General features: G+C 41.0%; 1 protein-coding gene across 9 annotated transcripts in view; it reads right to left on the bottom strand.

Moving 5' to 3' along the window:
• Positions 1-23,548, bottom strand: part of INPP4A (inositol polyphosphate-4-phosphatase type I A) — a 70,829-nt gene extending 47,281 nt beyond the window's left edge. For all 9 annotated transcript variants that reach the window (XM_061626902.1, XM_061626904.1, XM_061626907.1 and 6 more), the window contains exons 1-12: positions 23,512-23,548; positions 19,616-19,826; positions 18,887-18,931; positions 18,287-18,405; positions 18,083-18,199; positions 17,685-17,764; positions 14,096-14,207; positions 12,038-12,128; positions 11,266-11,413; positions 3,855-3,985; positions 1,653-1,757; positions 851-959 (exon numbers count right to left, since the gene is read on the bottom strand). In XM_061626902.1, coding sequence (XP_061482886.1) covers positions 851-959; positions 1,653-1,757; positions 3,855-3,985; positions 11,266-11,413; positions 12,038-12,128; positions 14,096-14,207; positions 17,685-17,764; positions 18,083-18,199; positions 18,287-18,405; positions 18,887-18,931; positions 19,616-19,721 — 1,163 coding nt within the window. In that variant the 5' untranslated portion in view covers positions 19,722-19,826; positions 23,512-23,548. The remainder of the gene's footprint in view (positions 1-850; positions 960-1,652; positions 1,758-3,854; positions 3,986-11,265; positions 11,414-12,037; positions 12,129-14,095; positions 14,208-17,684; positions 17,765-18,082; positions 18,200-18,286; positions 18,406-18,886; positions 18,932-19,615; positions 19,827-23,511) is intronic.
• Between the last annotated feature and the right edge of the window lie 962 nt (positions 23,549-24,510).

Genomic DNA, 24,510 nt, shown 5'->3' with positions numbered 1-24,510 from the left:
TTAGGAGAAGAAATGCAAACTTTAATGCTGGTAATTTTTTGTGAGTTTTTTTTTTTTTTTTTTTTACAAAACGATAAAGAAATGTGGCAAGCTTAAGTTCAATGACTGGGAAAATGAGAAACAGAGAGAAACTGAAATTGACAGAGTTGCCCATCCCTAAGTGCAGCTGGTCAAAAACAGAAATCAAAGCTTTAGACTGCTCTATGCAGCCTTACCAGAGGAGATGGGGAGAGGGAAGAGGGCATGAGCCCAAGGCTTGGTGCAGTTCACCCTGGCAATGCTAACCATGGCTTAGTGATGTGTAAACGTAGCCAATTAAGGCAATGGGCTCTCCAACTGCTCCTTTTGCCTCCTCAATACCAGCACATCCTTGTCCTGCTATCTGAAGCCACAGTAAACCACACCAAAAAACTGCTGTTGTCAGGAAGTGGCGGTATATATCAGTTCCAGGAGTCCAGCAGGAGCTGCCCCTAGATTTCTGAGCCTTTGATCTGCTTCTGCAAAAGCAGCCTAAGTCCAACATGGGGACTGCAGGAATCTACACGTACAGTCAGAATCTTCACACATCTGTACGGAAAAGGCTAATGCTTATAATAAATACATAATAGCTTATTAAGCATTCATTAAATATCTATCTAAGTATCTACTTAGAGCTGAAGTAAAATTACTGGGCAGAAAAAAATGGGGAAAACCTTCTTCTGTCAAACTCTTTCCATAAACTGGCTCTAATCTTCGCGGTTTTGGGGTGATGCTTCCTATATGTAGACGCAATAAAAAACAAGGTATAAGATTTGTTTTACAAAACTGGATCCACAGAAAAAGGCATACAATCACGAGGCATTCTACTTACTGTTTCTTTGCATCTTCAAATTTGTGCAGCTTTTTTCGCAGGCCTCCAGATTTAAAGCCTTGACAGTGAGCTGCTGGTGCTCCTATAGTTACAATATCATAGTTTTGATCTAAACAGACCAAAAATGAGGGAGAGAGGTTTAAAGGGTAAGCCATTCATAATCTGGACTTAGAATTTGAGAATTTATGTTATAAAAATGTAATTCAACCCATGCAGGGTCCAAAAGTGTGATCGCTCACTGGGCAGATGTCCAGTCATTGTGACAGCATCCATGCCTGCACCAGCATTCCTGCAGTTGCATGTCAGGAATATGAAAATCATGGAGTTCCAAGGTCTTAATGTTTGAATTATGTAAAAGAATATGTTGGCACTACACACATTTGCACACATGGAGTCCCTTCTTCCAAAAAAGTGAATGAAAAGTTCACAAAGGACTATACTGTAAAAATTGTAAGTTTCATGGCGTGGTAAAAGGAAATGCCTAACAGGATGCTGCAGTTTACTAGGGATTATACACTTGGATGAGAATTAGATGATGGTAGTTTTATATGATGGAAGATCACAGAAGTCTATAGATAGAGACATCTGTGGAGAGCTCCATCTAGGAAAATGCCAAATAGCATAACTATTTATCAGATGTTCAAGTTTTCCTACCAAGGACAAATCCTGACTCTTGTCTCAGAGATCTTCGCTAGCTTCTTTTACTAATACTAATGAACAGCAACCTTCCTAATTAGCAAATGTCTACTGTGAACACTCCCTCTCCACAGAATCTATAGGATATGCAAACAAGAAAAGATACCTGATCCTGTATCATCCTGGACTCTCATTCGCTGTATGTGTAAATTCGTGGGCACAAATTCCAGCTTTTTATCAGCTTTCAGGCTACTTGCTTTGAATGATGGACCTGGGGAAATGTATAAAGAAGGTAATTTCGGCAAGCTTAATCCACTAAAATGCAACAACCAAGAAAGAGAAAACTGGTGAAAAACTGCAGTTCAGAAACTTCAGTACTGACAACGAGATCTCCTAGAAAGCCACTCTGAAAATGATGTCAGGGTAAAGAGCCAATATGTTGACTCCCATCCTCCAAGGTAGCCCTGTTGGATTATCACAGATGCCACTGGCACCACACCCTTCTTTTGCCCTTGGTGCCCAGGTGGCACCTCTCAGACAGCCAGTTTTAGTTCAGGAGCCAGCAATTGGTGACCCCTAGTGCAACCCCTCAAAAGATCGACAGGTGCTTAAAATTGCATTGTTCATTATAATCTTCATTTTGTCCCCCAAAGCTTTCCAAGCCTGAAATACTTAGGAAATGTCTACCTAAGATTAAAGCATCTATAGCCAAGCCTTTTCAGTTTCACTATAGGAAGAATGGGGAACTCTTGGCCCCCAACTCCCATCAGCCCTAGCCAACATGGCCAATGGTCGGGGATGCTGGGAGTTGTAGTCCAACATCATTTGGAGGGCCACAGATTTCATATGCCTACACTACAGCTGTACACTGCCAAAGTGAAAATACTATCTAGTTTGCTTTCGTGAATGAAGATGGAGAAAAATCGCCAGAAGAAAGCAAGCATTATTTGATGACTGTGCATACAGCACTATAGGACTACAAAACATAGGGATTTTTTTAACCCTTTGCAAGATCCTGAGTATAACTCCTGAAAAGTTTGCCATTATGTGAAGAAAAAAAAATCCTCCCCAAGTGATTTTCTCTTCAGTTAAGGTCTAACACCAGAAGTGGCATTGGCTTGTCAAAATGCATCTGGGGACTGTAGAGAGGGGCCTGTTGGGAAAGTATAGCACCCCACTGTTTTGCTGTTAAAACTGAACCCCATCCTGCTTTCCTATGCAAGTGAGACAGTACTGTGTTGAAACAGATGGGGTTGGTCCCACAACATCTACCTAGGGCATTAGCGGCAAGCTTTTTGATTTTGATTTTTTAAAGAGCGGAATTCTGTGGCTGAAAACCCAGATAAGAGAATGGAAATAAAATTAAGACACACAATCCACTTGCATCACAGGTGGAAAATCCCAATAGGATTCAACAGAGTTCTGTTTTCTCCTTTCCTGGGCACATCTCAGGTTTTAGGCACCCGGCAAAGTCCTTCTTCTGTTGTGCTCTTAATGGTATTTAAGATCCTTTTAATTGTTTTTCAGCTGCTGCTGCTCCTACCTGCTGTTGTTATTTTTCCTTGTGGTTTCAATGTCATTTTTCAGTTATTTTACAGCCTTGATTGATTATTGTAAGCTGCCTTGGAGCTTGCATGAAAACACAAGGTAAAAATTCTATAAACAAAAATACATTCAAGGAATGGGAAGTCTCTTGTATCTCCAAGTTAACCTTCCCTCTAGTAACTTGACTGGATAGAAGAGGAAGACTGGATGGGGTTATGGGAGACATGTGCACAAGGCTGGTCCAAGACATTTTGCTTCCTGGGGTGAAGGACAAGATGGTGTTCTCCTCATTTTGCATCCAGAAGCCAATTGGACTGAGAGGTGAATCCTACTTCAGTTATGCTGATGGGATAGTGTGTTCTGCCACACCTGAGGCAGCAGCCCAGATTAGGGGAGTGAGGAGGAGATGCATGGCAACCAAGGGGAATGACTGGGGGACTCAGGAGGCACAGCTAGAGGCTGCCGCTTCCCCCCAGCATCAGCCACCGTTGGCAGTTGCCTCACTCTGCCTAATGGTAGGATTGGTCCTGCATGCACAAGCCTCTCATTCCTTCTTACTTCCTATCTATTGCCCATGCATATGCCTAGGCAAGCATGCAGGCACATGTAGGGGGAAAGAGAACTTCAGTTAGTGCTAACAGGTTCCTCCACACACAGGCACTGCACCTGGGGTGAAAGTAGATTGTGCCCATAATGTAATTCTTTTTCCTCTAAAGGAGAGGCAAATGATATTATAGCAGGTGTTTAGAAATAATTATAAAACATGGTTGAAAGCATGGAATTCTGTATTACGGCGGGGGGTTGGGAGGAGGGTGTCAGTTACCTTTGTACTGATGAAGATTTGTGAGGTTTTCCTGGTAAGTTAGAATAATTGTTTGGTACTGAGTAACTATTTGCCGGCGAAGACTTTCCCAGCAAGGGGACAGCTCTCCCAGCTCTTCAAGTTCACAAACCCTACCAAAACACCACAAAAGACAGTGAAATGCTATTAGATCAGTGGTATGACAAACCAAAATCAAAGTCCGCCTTCAACAGTACATATTACTTGGCTCTTCTCCCAGCACAGCAATGCCATCTTGAGACATTAGTTAATCTTGAGCTGGTTTCTATATTGTTTAAAAGTTCAGCTTGATTGAGTTGCAGATCAGCTCCACAACAGTTTTCCCCAGTGTTTGGGAGGGAAGATTCCCCCTCATATCTGTGAAACTATGTGAGTCTCCATTTGTAAAAAAGTTTTTTTACAAATACCTGTGTGTAAATACCTCAAGAAAGGTCAAAGGCAATGTCTCAGTGTGCAGCACTGCAGATATGAATTTAATTGTGCTTCTGATCCAGTGGACGCCTCCTCTTCCATTAGCAGAGAGCAGGCAACTTTTACTGATTCCCTTTCAGCTACACAAAAATCTGTTCCAGAGCATTGCTTCTAGAACAGCATAAAAGATGGCATGGAGGGCGGCAAGCAGTCGGCGTAAATCGCCTCCCCTCCTCTTTCATTAGCAGATGTGTCCACTAGATCAAAGGTTCTACCATAAACCAAAGCACTCCTTCTGTTTGTGGGAGGGCCCCACTGGAAACAACCTTTAGGAATTGACATTTATCTGTGTGACCTCCTCCAAACTTTGCTTTCAGTTGTATGAGGAACTTTATGTAATGAAAACCTATCACCCTCATAAGTGTAAGAGTGCTCTTGCAAACACAGGTTCAGTGATGATCTTGCCTCTGTTGTCCATGCTCTGGTAACTTCTAGATTGGATTACTGTGATGCGCTCTACGTAGGGCTGCCCTTGAAGACTGTTTGGAAACCTCAGCTAGTGCAAAATGCGGCAGCCAGGCTGTTGACAAGGACCAATCGGTCTGCGCATATAACACCTGTCCTGGCTCGCTTGCACTGGCTACCTATTTGTTTCCGAGCTAGATTCAAGGTGCTGGTGTTGACCTATAAAGCCTTACACGGTGTGGGACCGCAATACCTTGTGGAACGCCTCTCCCGCTATGAACCTACCCGCTCACTTCGTTCAGTATCTAAGGCCCTCCTCCGGGTACCAACTCACCAGGCTGCCCAGAGGACTGTTACTAGAACTAGGGCCTTTTCTGTGGTGGCCCCCGAATTATGGAACAGCTTACCGGAGGAAATACGCCTGGCACCTACGGTTCTTTCTTTTAGGCACCAGGTTAAGACCTGGCTGTACTCCCAGGCATTTTAATGTTCAATGTTTTATGTTTAATGTTTTAGTTTAATGTGTTCCTTTCTGTTACTGATTTTATTCTATACTGTATTTTAATCTCGTTTTGTATACCGCCCAGAGAGCTATTAGCTATGGGCGGTCTAGAAATGAAAATAAATAAATAAATAAATAAATAAACCGCATGGGAGAAGTGTCTGTGCACACACTTTGGAGTGGGAAAGTTAGCAGGGAAAGGACTGGGCACTATTTCTCTCCATTTTCTGCTTCCTTTCTCTGTTTGTTTTGGTTTTGAAAAATGTGTTGGAGCACTGTTTCACATGTCAGTCATACAGAGCGCTATATTACCAGCACAAATGACCACAGCTGATACTTATGCTGACCTTACATCAAACACAACTACAAGTTCATGCTAATGCACTTGGTGCATTGTGCCATTTCTTGTGTGGAAATTCGATGTATGCCTCAAAGTTCAATTCTAGAAACAGAAAACATTCAGTGTTGATGCTTCCTTAATTATTACATCCTTATCAAAAAATCATTGTTTTATTTTCCAGCTGGATGAAAAGGTCTGCCTTAGGTGTCCACATTTTGTATTTAAAACTTGTCTTTAGTTGCTTTTTTACTGTTTTAAAAACTATTTTTATGGTATGTTTGAGACAAATGTAAAAGGTGATTCATAAATTTAATAATAATAATAACAACAATTCTCTATTGAATGCATCATGATCTAAGTTACCTGCTGACAGTGCAGCTGTACAAGTCATTGACTGAAAAATAAGTGTACAGGATCCAATGGGGGAGACTTGTGATGATGTAATGCCACAACCTGTAGCAATGCATTGGCAACATGAGCCAGCACAGAACATTGCACACAAGCTCAAAGAACCACGAGACAACACTGTGCTCACTTCTGCGACACATGCATTAAATGTGGAGCATGTGGCAGGTTCATATAGTCAGGCACAAGATAGCAGCACTGTGCATAGTCATTACTGCCCCGAAATGGGCAGAACTAGAGATTATTTACACACCATCAAAAGGGCTGTCATCAAAGAAAAAGTTACATCAGTAACTATCATGTGCCTGATATTTTGTAATACAGGTTATAATAGGATTAAAAGTGGCATGTAACACAGGCCAGACTGACAGCCTAACTTCCCTTACAGAGGATCCTATAGCAGCCATGCGAGCATCAGCCATCACAAAGCAGCAAGGTCCACTGTAGTAAAATGAGTGAGCTGTAAGCAGTATTTTGCCATTCCAAAAATGACTGGGGCAGAGATGGGGGTGGGGGAGAGAAGATGAGACATTAAAATCTGGACATCTGATGGCAATCTGCCTGTAGAAAGTAAATCAATTCAAAGCTTGCTATTCTAAATGGCACATTCTTTGGAGGGGTGAAAATGTGAGTGAATGGGCTCGATGTCAAGAGCTTGAAGAAATCACTTCTCACTCATGTGGCTCTATCAAGCTCAGCAACCTCCCTTCTTCCAAAATATTGAGTCATTTTTTCTCTCTCTTTCCTTTAATTCCTCTTTAGCTTATAATGCACATGAACTCCCTTAAGCCTTCTGAAATTCTGCATGCAGGATCAGATTGTGAGACATGGTTACAATACATCAGTCCTACCAGTGTCCCTAATTATGAGGTGCAAATATTACTACATTGCAAATGAATAATCCTTAAAGACTGAAGAATTAGGACCACTGCTCATTATCAGTATCCAAAAGCAGTTTTTTCTAGCAAGCATAGCAGACTAAGCTCCAACTGCAATGGCATTTTCCCCTCAAAATGTTCTCCTTATGTTTAGAATGGGGAACGTGATTGTACCTTGTTGCCCTCTACACTAGACATGCCCATAAATGGGCATAATCTTTGAATAGAAAGAAGAGCAGGATGGATGGATAAACCAATCAACCAACCACCACCACCACTTTTGGTACTATCATCTGTCACCCTGGGCTCCTACTAGGAGGAACAGTGGGATATAAATCTAATAAATAAATACTGCTGCTGAAATATAAGCAGATTTTTTGATTGAGCAGCCAGGTATGATCCCATTTCAAAAACCTTATTCCTAGGTTGTGCCATTGCTCTCTTTTTCCAGCCCACTGTCAGGAGTTAAGAACATAAGAAGAGCCTGTTGGATCAGGCCAGTGACCCAACTAATTCAGCATCCTGTTCACACAGTGGCCATTCAGATACCTGTGGGAAGCCTGCAAGCAAGAGTTCAAGAGCACTGTCCCTTCCTTCAGTTTCCAGCAACTGGCATTCAGAAGCATACTCCCTCTGATGGTGGAGGCAGTGCATAGCCATCATGAATTTGTCTAATTTTTTTCAAGAGCCATCCAAGTTGGTGGCCATCGCTGCCTCTTGTGGGAATGAATGCCATAATTTAACTATGCACTGTGTGAAGAAGGTTTTTTTTTTGTCTCAACACTCAGCTTCGTTGGGTGTCTAGGAGTTCTAGTGGTATGAGAAAGGGAGAAAAACTTTTCTCTGTCCACTTTCTCCATATCATACATAACTTTATACACTTCTATAATGTCACCCCTTATTTGCCTTTTCTCCAAACTGAAAAGCCTCAAATGCTTCATCCCATTGATAATTTTGGTTGCCCTTCTCTGAACCTTTTCCAGCTCTACAATATGCTTTTTGAGGTGTTTTGCTTCTCTGTCATGCCTTTCCAACCCTTAAAAGAAATATTTCACAGATACTTGCACAAAACTCACAGAAAAGATGTCCTATTCAGGAGTTCTCTTCCTCCCACAACAAGAGGGAGATAGCAAGGGCACGCTCACTAGTTCCACTGCCACCATCACAGTGCTGCATCCTGCCCAACAATCCTGCACACGCATAGGAGGGAGAAGATCTGCAGCAAGGAGTCTGCTGTACTTATTGAGGCTCCTCACACAATTTAAAACCGTGCACAATCAGGTTTTTACAATGGAGGACACCAGGAGGCAGGGGATGTGATTGACCAGCAGGGCCAGCCAGGGCATTCCTCCTCTCCCTCACACAATTCTAATCACGTGGGGTAATTGAATGCCTAAATAGGACTAAGATAACAACAGGTAGAAAGTATTACCAACTGACTTTTGGCACAAGATAAAAAATTTTAAAAGGCAGGGAGAGGTAAGGGAGAAAATCAGGAAATGCTACTTGACCAATATACAGCAGTGACTATGACTTACTATAGGATTAAGCTGGATACCCAACCCACATAGTCCATGCCTGTTTTAGAGGCGATATTGGCTTCTCTTCAGAGTAATGGAAACAGATATTTCCAAAGTCAATTTCCAGTGATACCTACATTGACCCTTACCTATAGTTTTAGTGTAGGTGCCACCAATTTTACCTTGGCACTGTCCTGCAGGGAATTCTTCATCTAGGCGAGGACTAATTTAGTTTCCTAATCCAATATAAACCTACTGGAAAAGGGGCTGGGTATCCACAGACCTCCAAATAAACTGAGGTCCTACTAACCACTGTGGCATCTGAGCAACCTGGACAGCAGATAAAGTACACAGAAATCAGAGTTTCAAATACAATGTTTCATTACCCTTTTAAAAAAACTGTCCAGCTAGGCTGCCTGATGCCAGGAGCTTCAAAACAATAAAAGATCATGGGAACCATTTCTCATTAAAGATTTACCTCAAAGTCTGAGATTGCTTTTTATAGAACTGCACCTGAATAATGTAATAGCAACAGCAGCACCTCTCTTGGTATACTCAGTTTATCCTGGGTCTACCTGAACTAGCCAGATTCTCTTTGTATCTACCTAAAGCAGTTGGAGTGACAACAAACAAACAGAAAAGTCATTCGATGGTTTGTAAACTGACAAAGTCCTATTTCAACTGGACTGGTAATATCATACACTCCCATGATCCCTTGACCAGCAGCTAAGCTGGCTGGGGACGATGGCAGCTCTAGACCATCTGGGGACCCAAGGTTAAAGAACAGTGTCATACACTCATTCAGTCATAGGAGATAGAAGGGAATCCTCTAATAGTTTTTTTATTAGGCTGAGAATAATCCATGATATAATCTGACTTCTAACTTGAGGTCAATTAGACTGATGAAAAATAAACAAAAATAAATCAAATACAAGATGAACCAATAACTGAAGTCTCTACACAGGAAATGAATTAAAACTTTTACTTTAACTATTGAATATATTACTAAGAGCCTAGGAAAAAAACTATTCAGATCAAATATCTGGAAGATATTATGAATGTGTTCACATCTAGAAATTAGCATCTCTACTATCTGGCAAAATTCTTCCTTTAGTCAAGAACTGGCCCTCCTGAGCCTAAGAAAAGCAGAAACACAAGATGGAAAGCAATTCTGCACCAAATTTCATACAAAATGGCCACAACAGTGAAAGACACTGGTCTAAAGACACCGTGGTTTAAAAACTGTATTCCAGCAGCTTGACAAGGCTGATCTATTTGGGGCAATTTTTCATCTTTACTTTATTTATTTATTTATATATATATAAAGCAGGGAATTAAGTAAAATGTTTGCAAAATGAAAATAAATGAGAACCTGAGCAAAAAAGCAACATTCACCAAAAGAGGCATCCAAATCAATCAGTCATTAGCTGCTCTACCACAAAGCTAGATCACTCAAGTCTAAAGACTTTGCTTCAATAGGAAAGGAAAAAAATTCCAGAACAGTCAGGGAAGAGCCCCTACAGTATCTGTAGGGAACCAAGGACAGAAGTATATTTCACAAGGAAAATACAGGCTTCTCAGTCTATGCTATTTTCCTTAATATAGGCAAATGTGAGGCACCGGGAGAATAGGAAGGGACACTTTATCCTTCCCCAGTCTGCTGATTCTCACTGCAAATATCCCCCAGCAAGTAAACCTACCTGAGGGAACAATGGGCTTGGGGAGAGCCATTTGCAAGGGAGAATCAGTGGGCATGGAAGAGGTGTAAAGCACAGCTCCCACCCGGCAAGTCTGCCCCACCAGTGCCACCCTGCACTTGTGTCATCTCAGCAAAGTGGCTTTGGAAAACACCCGCATGCCTCAATAATGAATGGCGCATTCACTATGGAGTATCATTCAAACAGTGCTGTCATATTGTTCACTTGCAGGGGCACTGTTAGGGCAAACCCTGGATCTTTTGCATGGGGTCCCAGATCTCCTGCCTTCCCCACCCCACCCTTTAAAAAGAAAACTTTTTTTAAAATGACTTTGCTTATAGAGGAGCTGGACATGCTGTAGAGTGCAGTGCTGGCGAGACCCCAGCCACCAGGGCCAGAGGGTGGTCAGGATGGGCTCTGGATGAGGGCCCCTGTGGCCCAGAGGAGTCCCTGAAGGGGCCTCTCCTTGGGGTGAGAGGGTAGCACTCCCATTCTGCAATTCATGGCAGCGTCGAGGGCTTCAATAAGCCCTCATGCATGTCTCACCTACCTCTCCCATCGCTGTGAATGCTGTGCACACTGTGCGTGCATGCCTCCCATTAACCAACATGGCAGCAGAGGCTTCTCTTAGGGAGAATGCTGCCCATCTTGGTTGATGGTGGGCATGCGCACACAGCATGCACGGCATTCACGTGAGGCAATAGAGAGGTAGATGAGGCAGGTGGGTGGGCACCTCAGGACTAGGGCAGGCTGGTGCCCAAGGGCCTAGTTATGCCTAGTGCTGGCCCTGTCAGCCACACCGACAAACTTAATCTGTAGAGGGCCTAATCCTCAGACAGCGTACTGGGTCAAGAAAATCCTGTTGGCGCCTCATAGTTCAAAATAAGCCCTGACAGCATGAACCAGAGTTTGGTGTTGTTTTTTCTGTCCTCTGAAAGTCAGCCTCAATTTGCAAGTTCATGAAATGGGTCTGTGCCCCAAGTCTTTGAAGTTCCTAGCAGAAGAGGTCAGAAACACAGAGCAGTGAGGTGTCCACACTGGACAAGCAGTTAGGACAAAGCTGCATTGCTTGCAACGATTTCTTACTTCCTCATCAATTTCAAAGGCATTGATATAAAGCATTGCAATAGAGACTAGCATCTACTCTGCTTTGGTTGTGGTTGTTGATGTTTTACCTGGCAGCATCTTCCTCAAGCAGCAGTTTCACAAACTGTCTGGGAATGTGTAGGGAGAGCACGCTCTCTGCCATTTGCTCCAAGATCCGCAGATGGTTCCCATCAGTAGTGGGGAAGCGATACATCCGACAAATGGCCCCGCCAAACACTAAAATATTGAAACACTTCAGTATATAATTTGCCATCAGAGACTGCAGGTTCCATTCCTCTATGTTAGCTTAACTAATGAGCTGGCTCAGAGATCACAAACAGCCTATTACATACAAAACATACAAAACTTAGTAAATGTAACAATATTACACTTAGTTAACCCCCTACATGTATTCACACAACAACAAAAAGCAGAAATTGATGGCTGGTTCTTGAATTATTTTTCTATATAATGTGTTTTTAAAATGCCCATATAAAATATTAGAATAGCCACACGAATGCATATTTGGGTTACCACACATATGCCTGCCAGCTTCACAAGAGGTGAATCCAGATCACACAATCTAAGGAAAAAACTACTGCTTAGTATTGCAAATATGACAGTACTGCTTGCAAAATAAATTCTGCATGTGAACCTCAGATGAGCAGTTCACCCTTAGTAACATCACCTACGTATGTTGTCAAGATGAAACATCAGTTAAAACTAATGCAGACATATCCATCTACTCTAATACAGTCAAGACTATGACTCAGCATACATTTGAAGATTAGGAAGTCATTTGCTGGAACATTCAGGTGTGGGATATAGAAATATCCCTAAGGGGCACTGGTAGCTACTTACCAGATTTTAACAATGCATCTTTCCGCAATGAAGCATATTTGGATCGGATTCCTAAAGATTCTGTTAAACTTTCATCAACTGGCAGCACAGTCTGAAGAAAATGTGAGCAGTAAAATACACAAAATGTAATACTTCATTATCAGTATTTTATAAAATATGCTCATGACTGAGCTATAAATGATTGCTTACTTTCCAGGCATTTTTAACAAGATCTGATTTAATAAGATAAATGTGTAGCGCTTTATGAGTACTTTATATGCAGCTGCAGCATCAAAAGATAGAACTCAATTGATGTAGGTTAATACTGTTTCCTGTTAGTGTGATAATCTATTATAGGATTCAGTTTTAACATTTCTCCTTTGTGATGGCCACTGGTTTTGTAAGACTAAAAACCTAACTAAAAGACACATGCTTTTTAAATTACGTGAAAGAAAATTTCAGAAGACATACTTTCATATACCTTCCAATATTTCAATGCTTTAAGAGCGAATGTATTGAATAGTCTACTAGCTAGAGCACAAATGGGAAATCTGTGACACTCCAGATGCTGTTGGCCTACAACTCCCATGATGGGAGTCCAACGACATCTGGAGAGCCACAGGTTCCCTACCCCTCAGCAAGACTGTTGGTTTTAGACCAGGAAGCTCCAGATTCAAATCCCAGGCTCACTGGGAAAGTCCACTGGAGTGACCTTGGGTAAATCTTTCTCTCAGATAGCCTACCTAGCAGAGTTTATTGCAAGAATAAAATGAAGGGGAGGAACCACATACACCACCTCTGAGCTTCTTGCAGTAAGGCCAGGGAAAATGTAATAATTAAATCAACTAGTTAAAGCAAGCATAGCCATTGTGATGCCCTCCATATGTTGTTGAACTAAAACTTCCATCTCCCCTGAGTAATGGCCAGGCTGGCTGGAACTGATTTTCGGGTTTTAGCCCTGCCTGGACCTTGACCGTGAGGTCTCCTCAGAAAAGGAGTAAGGGGAACAGGATCCTCCTGCCAATCTACCTGCCTATGAATCCAGATATCCCATAGACCCAACAGAAGCAGAGAACAGGGGCTAGGCCAGAGTTCCAGTGCTGCTGCTAAAGCACACAGCTAGCTGCACGTGAAACTACTCAGAAAAAGGGGGAAGCACGGAAGCCCTTGCTTAGATGAGGGCCTGGCTGAGAGCCAAGAAAGGGTGGCGCCTCCAGCTCCTATGCAAGCTCCCAGCCAGCTCCTTCCATGCTGAAGCAACAGCTCCTCTCCAAAGCTCAGGCCTTTCTGACCTGGAGAAATGGACACTGGTGGGAGTTGGAGTCCAAAAAGCATTGGGAAGGCACTATGTTGGCCACACCTGGGCTAGCATGTGGGTCTGGATGTGTGAAACTCAGATTCAAATCAATGGATGGTTTTGCCCAATTTAGAATTATTCAGCCAAGCCTATCACATACACCACTAATTATTTAAAATGAATAAATGGGAGAACCCTCACTATGTTGAACTCCTTGGAAGAAACAAAGGATATAATTGTGACAAACAAATGTAATAATCTTAACTAAGGTGAACTAAGGTAACTAAGGTTCATTTGATCTGAACAAAGTCTAGACCACACCAAAATTTTAAAAAACCCTGATTGCTCTCCTTAAAAATAACGAAAAACATAGTTTGAATTCCTGACTTTAAAAACTGTTCACGCAATGTTTTTTTCTGCATCCAAAGCAGTCCTCCATGCAAGCACTGCAGATTTACATGAACATCCACATTATATGAACTGGCAATCAGGAATATGGCAAGAAACAAATTCCTGAGATTATAGTGGCACAAGCACTATGATCATGAGAACAGTTGCTGGCCATATACATGGTTGCTTGGTACACAGCGTATGTTTCCCCTTGAAAGCTTGTACCTGAGGAAGGTCTGAACTGGCTCCATAGATTAAAAAAAGGACATTGTGTGAACTGTTCCTGAGGAGGGTTGGTAAACTGTGGATAAAAGTAGGTGATGGAGAGGTTGTCAATCATGTATTTTATTTACAGCATTGTCTTGAGATAGAGACAAGATATTTATGCTCACCCTTCCATTGATTGTGTCAGGAGACCTGGTAACTGGAGGTCTTTGGTCCGTTTTTTCTTCCATTTGCCATCCTATGACTGTAATGTTACCAACACGATCACTTTCAGCAGATCTACAACACAAGTGATTGCTGCGGTCAGTCTGATAGGGTTAGAGATCAGTTGCTGTTACATATATTATGTGATGTGCCTGCAGGCCCTAATCGTGACAGTAGCCTCTGCCAATAACTCTTTCGAGCAATATAAATAGTCCAAATTAAAGCTAAAGATCAGGATCTAACACTAGATCCACTACACAACAATTAAAATGTAGAGAACATTCTATATGTATGGATATGTGTAGCCTGATTTTATTATTCACTGGATTTATTAGTTGCCTGTTACCTGAAGGTCTCCAAGTGACTTACAGAATTGTTAAAAACAAAAGTAAATATACCATACCATAATAACAAAATAATAAAACAATCACCTCCATACAACCACAGAAAGTTTTGGCAACATACTAATGCAAACAACATCACCTCAATCTATTAAATGCCGAGGGAAAAAAGTAAGTCTTTACTGGGCACCAAAAAGATATCAATGAAGGTGCCAGGTGGACCTCACTGGGGAGCACATTTCAGAGATGTGAGCCACATCTGACAAGGTTCTCTGCCTCCCTCATCTCCCTCTGAGGGAAAACCTGGAGAAGGGTCTTGAACATGCAAGAAGAATCTTGGAATTGTTGTTGATCACAAACTGATCTATGTAGATCTATGTAGCTATGTGGCTACAAAAAAGGCAAGCGCTATTTTAGGCTGCATTAACGGAAGTATAGTTTCCAAATCGCATGAAGTACTAGTTCCCCTCTATTCGGCACTGGTTAGGCCTCATCTTGAACGCTGCATTCAGTTCTGGACACTGCACTTTAAGAAGGATGCAGACAAACAAACAGGTTCAGAGGAGGGTAAATTAGGGTAAACTAGAAACAAAACTCTTTGAGGAGAGACTGAAAGAACTAGGCATATTTAGCCTGGAGAAGACTGAAGGGAGATATGATAGCACTCTTCAAGTACTTGAAAGGTTGTCACACAAAGGAGGACCAGGATCTCTTCCTGATGATCCCAGAGTGCAGGACATGAAATAATGGCCTCAAGTTACAGGAAGCCAGATTTCATCTGAACCTCAGGAGAACTTTCCTGTGAAAGTGGTATGACAATGAAGCCAATTACCTAGGGAGGTGGTAGGCTCTCCAACATTGGAGGCATTCAACAGGCAGCTAGACAGCCACCTGTCGGGTATGCTTTAAGTTGAACTCCTGCACTGAGCAGGGGGTTGGACTCGATGGCCTTATAGGCCCCTTCCAACTTTGCTATCCTATGATTCTGCAACCTCCCAGAACCAATGGCAAGAGCAGGGCAAAAATATTCTAGCAGCCTTAGTGCTTATAGTACACTGTAGTTTTACAGACTAACAGAAACACAAGAGACAAGTCCCTGTCCCAAGGAGTTTACAATACAAATTTCAAACAGAGGACAGCCAACAAAGGATGGAAAAGGAGATAACACAGGAACCTTTCCAGTCCTACCTGGAGATGCTGGGGACTGAACCTGGGACCTTCTCCACAGACAATGGATATGATTATAGAATCATAGAATAGTAGAGTTGGAAGGGGCCTATAAGGCCATCGAGTCCAACCCCCTGCTCAGTGCAGGAATCCAAATCAAAGCATTCCAGACAGATGGCTGTCCAGTTGCCTCTTGAATGCCTCCAGTGTCGGACAGCCCACTACTTTTCTAGGTAATTGATTCCATTGTTGTATGGCTCTAACAGTTAGGAAGTTTTTCCTGATGTTTAGTCGAAATCTGGCTTCCTGCAACTTGAGCCCATTATTCTGTGTCCTGCACTCTAGGACAATTGAGAAGAGTTCCCAGCCCTCCTCTGTGTGACAACCTTTCATGTACTTGAAGAGTGCTATCATATCTCCCGTCAGTCTTCTCTTCTCCAGGCTAAACATGCCCAGTTCTTTCAATCTCTCCTCATAGGGCTTTGTTTCCAGTTAGATTAGATGCTGCTAGATGTGATCACGAATTAAATCAAAGGGCTAAGCCAATTTTTTAAAAAAGATTTAACATTTGACTAAAAAAAAGACACCAATGTGTTCCTCTGGAAAAATTATATGCAGGTATGTAATTCACTTTGCCAGCTACAATTTCCTTGCCACTAAGTGTGGTGTAGTGGTTAAGGTGTTGGACTACGACCTGGGAGACCAGGGTTCAAATCCCCACATAGCCATAAAGCTCACTGGGTGACTTTGGGCCAGTCACTGCCTCTTAGCCTCATGAAAACCCTATTCATAGGGTCGCCATAAGTCGGAATCGACTTGAAGGTAGTACATTTACATTTTCATAATCTATGAAAGTTTTGTTTAGTATTTGCATATTTATATTTATAGTCTTTCAGAATCTGAGACAGCTGAGGAATCTGTATGGAAACTAACCTACTGATGCAAACTTGATTTTCTGACGTGCCCTGAAACTGGTTTTGATGTCTAAATGTAAGCTATAGTCAAAAAACAACAACACCCTAATTAAATCATTATAAACTGCAGATTTAGAACATGTACAATTGTGAAGAATTAGGTTTTAGAAGAGTAAATATAATACTTTGTATCCGTGTTGCCCCATCACAAAAGGAACACATGCAGAGGGTTCCTAAGTTTACCTGATATTATACAAGTGCCAATTTGCATCTTAGGTGGGGAAATCATCATGCAAATATTATATCTGATCAAAGATCTACTAACACAAACCATGAGAAAGCCTGTGCCTTACATCAATTTGGTACTGAAAATTAAATTGTCTAACAATCAGTGAAGATAAGAAGAGACTTTGACGTTCTAATATATATTTTGTTATCAAACAAAATTAAAACGTGTTCGCACTTTATCTCCTTGAGCTTTTATAACCTTACTAGAGGTTGTGCCTCTGCTCACTTTGCTCGCCAGCCGAGCCTACCTCCCACCCTCACCAAACTCCCCCCTTGCCAACCCCACTCCCCCACGGTCACCACTGAGATCTTCCCTGTCACCTTATGCAACTACTAAGCCCCAGCCCCTTTCTGAAGCTGCTTCTTTCTTCTATTCTGCAGCCCCCCTTTGCACCCCCTTCCTCTGCCCCATATCCCCCTCAATAACCCATATGCCCCTCTTGCTCTTCCCCAGCACAGCAAATGCACAGCACAGTAATTTTAGTGGACTTGCATGCATCAAGTGAACCAAAAGCCCTCAAGCCCTTAGTTCAGCTGCTGCAGTGGACGCTCATGCACACACTCTCCTGCCTGGCTGCAACCATGAAATGCAGCAGGTTGTCACCCTACAGCTCACAGGGCCACCTCTCTGAGGCTAAGCAACCAGCAGTGTGACACTTAGAATGCTTACAAAATTATTATATAGTTAGAAAAGCAACCTAGGACACTTTTTGAACTCCAGTACAAAAAAGGACCCCTGTTTAAAGAGCATCAATTTGGCAGTTAAATTGCCTTGTTTTCCAGTAGTAAGCACAGATGTGGGGCCCCAATTCTTTTCAAATGGAATAAAACTAAGCACAAACCTTAGTGTTAAATGCAACCTATGGTTCTTTTCCTGAAGTAGCTGCTTTACAGTGAACATCACAGAACCCAATAGATACATCTGGAAAACAAAAGTATTGTTAACGCAGAGGACATTTGAATCATAAATTACTTTTGTTTCTAATTTCTATTTATAAAGCCCATCTCTATGGTTTCAATGTGATGTTTGAAATCAAAGTCACTCACTTTCTCTGACTCATTTCTGACATCATGCCAAAACACAGAATGAGCTAACAATAGTTTAGAACCCAACTGCATGCTTTGGAAGCTCAAACCATCAACACACAAATCATAGTTTTAGAGTTGCTTGCATGCCAAAACTTTGTTTGAATTTGCTGCAACATGAGTAACAGAGAAGACATTTGTGAAATAGACTTACAGTTCCCTGAGATCTATCTTTAACATCATAAACAGAAAGTTTTATTTGTGTCATCTGATTAATAAGAGAGTCTTGAAAAAAGGCAATACTGCTTAGAAAGATAGGATTGCTTGTCCCCTGTAATATAAAAAAGAAACAAAAAGTTAAATCTGGATAACTTGGTATCAACTAAAATTAACAACTTTGCAACATAGCATTACTTACCTCAATAATTTCTGTCTGAGCATGCTTTGTCCAGAATGCCTGAGGAGGTGTAGTTACACTCACTGCTACAAAACTATTTGGCTTTCTGTCTAGCGATGGAGTAAGCAGCTCACTGCAAGCTACAGGAAATAATGATATGGTTTACTGATGCACTATGTCATGCAAATATAACATGCAACGTATGGAGAACAATCTGTCCATTTTTCACTGGTCTGTCTTGTTGTTTATGGATACAGTGTAACTTTTGTAATTATTTATTACTATTATTGATATCATACCATCAGAATACACGACATCTTACAGAACTGGATAGCCAACAGAGATAGGTTTATGTTTTTAAGTGACAGTGAGGAAAACAGCTAAGGGAGGGAATGAAAGAGACAAGGGTAGTGAGGAAAGAGCAGGTAAGTGCTGTTATTTGCACTGAAAGCAGTTGTGGGGAAGCTTTGGCCCTCAGATGTTGCTGAACTACAATTCCCATCACCTCTGGCCATGGTTGCTGGGGCTGATGGGAGTTGCTATTCAGCAACAATGCAATGACCATCATGTCAACAAAGACAAAAGCAGTACTTTAAAAAACACTAAAAAAACCCTACTTACCTAAGCTGAATTCTAAGATTGGTTCATCTGGATCTTGGAGGTTTCCTTCAAAATATAAAAGTTTGCATAAGTTTAAATCTCTATATCATTCTATCTATTGCACTTTAATTTGCTCATATTAAAATGAAGTTGTCATTAGAGAGCAGAGACAATTCAGGGAAAAATAAAAAGTAAACACTTAGGTCAGGATTGAAAGAACTATGTAAATAGTTCCCTTATGACTTCAGATTCATGTATATCAAATAGCGCACGCACACACACACACATTTCACAGCACTTTTGAAATGGATGAGAGAAGAAAAATGGTCAAAGATAGCATTATTTATATAGAAGCAATTGCCAAGTAATTATCTGGATGAACACCAACCTTTAAAATCTGCAGCTACTGGTGTGAAAATATTCGTTCAAAAATGTTTAAGGTGATGCTATGTGAAGAACTCTGACCAGCGTACAAAATTTCATAACTACACAAACACAGTGTCTCCTGGTCCCTCTTTTATGCCCCCTTAACTCTTTTTTGTTTCTTATTTATGCTGTCCCCAAATCTGTTCTCCTCCCCACTGTCCTGACATCTTGCCTGCTGCTTAAAACTGTGGAGGGGGGGAGGTACATATGACACACACCACATGTGTTTACAATTCATCTTTTCGTCATCAGCATGTGGGAAAAGAACTGCCTAAAAGACTAGAACTTTGAACATAAAAAAGGTAGGGGAAAAAATATACTCACCTGCCAAAGACAAATCTAACATGTCAGACGCAACATCAATAGTTGAAGCCCGCTGTACAGTGCGGGATTTTGCACCATGGCGGGGGCTGAGGTCTTTTGCTGACATGTTGTCATGGGGAAGACAGCTATTTTCACTGTTTGATCACAGCAATGCCACAATAAAATGTTAAAATAGAGCGTTGTCTTCACTTGCAGCTCTTATGACAGCATGCTAAGATGAAACAAAAAAACAAAACAAAATTTGAATTGTTCCAAGCTACGTTCATTTAAATGCTAATTTTGCCAGTGAAGGTTCAAAGGATTTCAATGTTAGCATTAATGAGAATTGATTGACCATTTTAACAGGGCAACGTTTGCTTTAGTAGATGAAATCATATGCTTTAGATGCTTTCAAAATGCAAAATACTTTTGCAGGGTTCTTGATCATGGGAAGGCTTGTAAGCACATTCAGACAAACACTCTTACAAGACCCCTTCACACTGTTGTTGTTATGTGCCTTCAAGTCAAATTTGACTTATGGCGACCCTATGAATCAGAAACCCCCAAAAGCATCTGTCGTGAACCACCCTGTTCAGATCTTGTAAGTTCAGGTCTGCGGATTCCTTTATGGAATCAATCCATCTCTTGTTTGGTCTTCCTCTTTTTCTACTCTCTTCTGTTTTTCCCAGCATTATCGTCTTTTCTAGTGAATCATGTCTTCTCATTATGTGTCCAAAGTATGATAACCTCAGTTTCATCATGTTAGCTTCTAGTGATAGTTCTGGTTCAATTTATTCTAACACCCAATTATTTGCCTTTTTCGCACTCCATGGTATCCGCAAAGCTCTTCTCCAACACCACATTTCAAATGAGTTGATTTTTCTCTTATCTGCTTTATTTACTGTCCAACTTTCACATCCATACATAGAGATTGGGAATATCATGGTCTGAATGATCCTGACTTTAGTGTTCAGTGATACATCTTGTGATGACATCTTTGAGGACCTTTTCTAGTTATACCTGCCTTCCCCAGTTCTAGCCTTCTTCTGATTTCTTGATTATTGTCTCCATTTTGGTTAATGACTGTGCCAAGGTATTGATAATCCTTGACAAGTTCAATGTCCTCATTGTCAGCTTTAAAGTTACATAAATCTTCTGTTGTCATTACTTTAGTCTTTTTTACATTCAGCTACAGTCCTGCTTTTGTGCTTTCCTCTTTAACTTTCATCAGAATTCGTTTCAAATCATTACTGGTTTCTGCTAGTAGTATGGTATCATCTGCATATCTTAAATTATTGATATTTCTCCCTCCAATTTTCACGCCTCCTTCATCTTGGTCCAATCCCACTTTCCGTATGATATGTTCTGCGTATAGATTAAACAAATAGGGTGGTAAGATACACCCCTGTCTCACACCTTTTCCGATTGGGAACCAATCAGTTCCTCCATATTCTGTCCTTACAGTAGCCTCTTGTCCAGAGTATAGGTTGCGCATCAGGACAATCAGATGCTGTGGCACCCTATTTCTTTTAAAGCATTCCATAGTTTTTCATGATCTACACAATCAAAGGCTTTGCTGTAATTTATAAAGCACAGGGTAATTTTCTTCTGAAATTCTTTGATCCCTTCCATTACCCAACGTATGTTTGTGATATGATCTCTAGTACCTCTTCTCTTTCTAAATCCAGCTTGGACATCTGGCACTTCTTGGTAAGGGCCTTTGTTGCAGAATCTTGCATGGGATACTTCACTGGCATGGGATATTAAGGCAATAGTTTGATAATTACTGCATTCCCTGGGATCCCTTTTCTTTGAAATTGGAAGTATATTGAACGTTTCCAGTCTCTGGGCCCTTGTTTTATTTTCCATATTTGTTGACAAATTTTTATCAAAATTTGGACAGATTCACTCTCAGTAACTTGTAGACCTCTATTGTTATGCCATCTGTTCCTGGTTATTTGTTTCTTCCAAGCATTTTAAGAGCAGCTTTCACCTCACATTCTAAAATTTCTGGTTCTTCATCATACGGTTCCTCTGTGAATGAATCTATCATCCTTCACACTAAATACATGAAAATTGAGGGTGGGGAGGGCATGCCTAGTGACATTGGAGGACAGATTGACTGACATCCCCCTTGCATGAGTTTTCCCTTATGCATCCAGTCTGAATGTCAGAAGAGGGCTATGGTCTAATCCACATAACCTGACGTTTACTTTAAGTCAATGAAAAGCCTGAAGTATACTTTAAGTCAATGAAAAACACCTACTTACTTAACAGGAATCTTAAATCGTGGGCTGCAGTCATTGAATTTCCATGAAATATTGAAGATTTGCCCCAGATAAACAGGTAGTGTTACACACTTAGGCTGTGTTCAGACCATGGTTTGTAAAAATGAGTCTCAGATTTGCACACTCCTTCCTTCTTCCAGCACAGCTTCTGCCTTCATTTTAGATTAAATACAGATTAGTGTGTCGTCCAAACCCTACATAGTTGTTCATCTTCATATTTAATTGAAACAAGATTCATAAACTATGGTTTGAAGTTGGCTTATTTCAACAATAGTTAAAATGAATCCCAAATTTGTTTGGGTTTGGATGACAAGATAAACTGTGATTAATCTAAAACAGAAGCAAAAGGTTCCAGACACTTCTTTGTGGCTGCACCAGAGGAGATGGAAGAAGGAGCATGCAAGCCCCAAGATGGCTGAGGCTCATATTTGTTAATGCTAAATCGTGATGTTGCATCCGAACAGTACCAATTATGAGCTGTAATCAAAACATTGTCTCAGTGTCCCTCTATGTCAGTGATTCTCAAACGGTGTGCCCAGGCACACTGGTGCGCCCTAAGAGGTGGCTAGGTGTGCCTCAAATATTATGAAAGTATATTTTAAAAATGAGAAGAAACCCATTTGTATAGGGTAAGTAATATTTTTCTATAATTTATTTTTATTTATAGTTTAAAATATATTAATATATTTTTAATTTTGTACACAAAGTGTGCCAGACATTTTTTATGTTTTACAGTGCGCCGTGAACCAAAAAAGTTTGAGAACCACTGCTCTATGTGCTTGATATTCCATAAGGAAGGAATATGTAATGTGTCGGGCGCTCCACACCCTAGACCAGCCTCACCCACTTTGTTGTCCTCCAGGTGTTTTGGAGCACAACTCCCACCATCCCTGACAATTGGTCATACTGGTTGTGGCTGATGGAGGGCACCAGATTGGGCAAGGCTGCCCTACACCTTCAGTGAACAGGCTTTTTCTGACAACTACCTAAAAAGAGCTTTTCTCCAGAAATGCCTTGGTAATTTTGCCTATCAACTCAAAACTGTTTCTATTCAGTTCTCCTTCCTCTTGAACCAAGACTGGGTAAATGAATTTAGATTCCTCTCATCCTTTAGGCAGGCATGCGTGAGCTGACTTTCCAAAAGACCAAGTTGATCTGATGCACTTATTGCACATCTAAATAGCATCCAAGCCTTGCCAAAGTTAAAGGAAGGATTTGATTAATACAGCAGTTTATAACATCAGTGTGTGTGTGTGTGTGTGTGTGTGTGTGTGTGTGTGTGTGTGTGTGTGTGTGTGTGTGTGTGTGTGTGTGTGTGTGTGTGTGTGTGTGTGTGTGTGTGTGTGTGTGTGTGTGTGTGTGTGTGTGTGTGTGTGTGTGTGTGTGTGTGTGTGTGTGTGTGTGTGTGTGTGTGTGAGAGAGAGAGAGAGAGAGAGAGAGAGAGAGAGAGAGAGAGAGAGAAAAATTACAATTTTAAAAAAGGTTTAAAAAATTCAAATGTGATTAAATTCCAAGCATCATTCAGGTATTTTATCCACCAAAATTCTGATTCAGCTTACAAGAAGCTTCTCAATGCAGTAAATTTTCATGGTCTGTGTGACATTTTATACAAAGCATCTTTGTACTTACAGGGGGCTGTTATTTTCCTCAGTGAGAGCATGGTATTATTTTGTCAAAGCGTTCAAAATTGATTTTGATTTTCAGTACACACTTCTATTTAGTCTTTTAATGATATCTCATGCATCTATCTCTGTGAGCTTAACTACTATTACAGCTTCAGGCATGAAATAAGGGTTTCAAAGGGGTTCAACCACGATTTCAACAAGATTCAACAATATGCATTTAGAAGACTGCCAACTTATAGACATTCTGTTTTGGAAAAGGCAGCAAACAGCTATAAAAGCAATGAACAAATGCTCAGCGGTAAATTATATCAGTCAGTCTTTAATATTTTAACCATAGGTTACAACAGAACAAAACAATAATTACAAAACATAATGGTAAATTATATTGTCAGTGCTTGATAATAACACAGAAATAAATAAAAAGACCAAATGAAAGGAACAAGTGTTTACTGCTTTTTTTACAGCTAAAAACAATACAAAACCCAGTAACTTCTACTGTAATGTTTAGATTGTTAGCTGCAACTAAAAATGGCAGAGAAAGCTATGGTTTGCAGAAGAAAAATATATGAAAATACATGTACCGCTTCCACAACTCCAGGTTCATTGAGTTTTAGAAGTGTTATGAATCTCCAATTGGACTTATAAATAACTGTCTACGACACCCATTTGGGGTATGGTAAATGTAAATGCTTATCAGAGCTTGGAAAAGTTACTTTTTTGAACTACAACTCCCATGAGCCCAATCCAGTGGCCATGCTGGCTGGGGCTGATGGGAGTTGTAGTTTAAAAAAAGTAACTTTTCCAAGCTCTGATGCTTATGTATGCAGTGTTCAGTATGCATATGTGCATTTCCACTCTATTACAATGGCCCCAACTTTACAGACTGCAGCTGGCCTCAAGGACACCAACATTTTGCCTCTGTCGTCAGCTGTTTCACCACCCAGGAGCAACAACACCTGAGCCCTACAGGCAGCAGAACTATAGCAGCAGCACCACCGGTACC

This window comes from Rhineura floridana, chromosome 5, assembly GCF_030035675.1.
Source record: "Rhineura floridana isolate rRhiFlo1 chromosome 5, rRhiFlo1.hap2, whole genome shotgun sequence".
NCBI lineage: Eukaryota > Metazoa > Chordata > Lepidosauria > Squamata > Rhineuridae > Rhineura > Rhineura floridana.
This window is presented reverse-complemented; position numbering and strand designations above follow the sequence as displayed.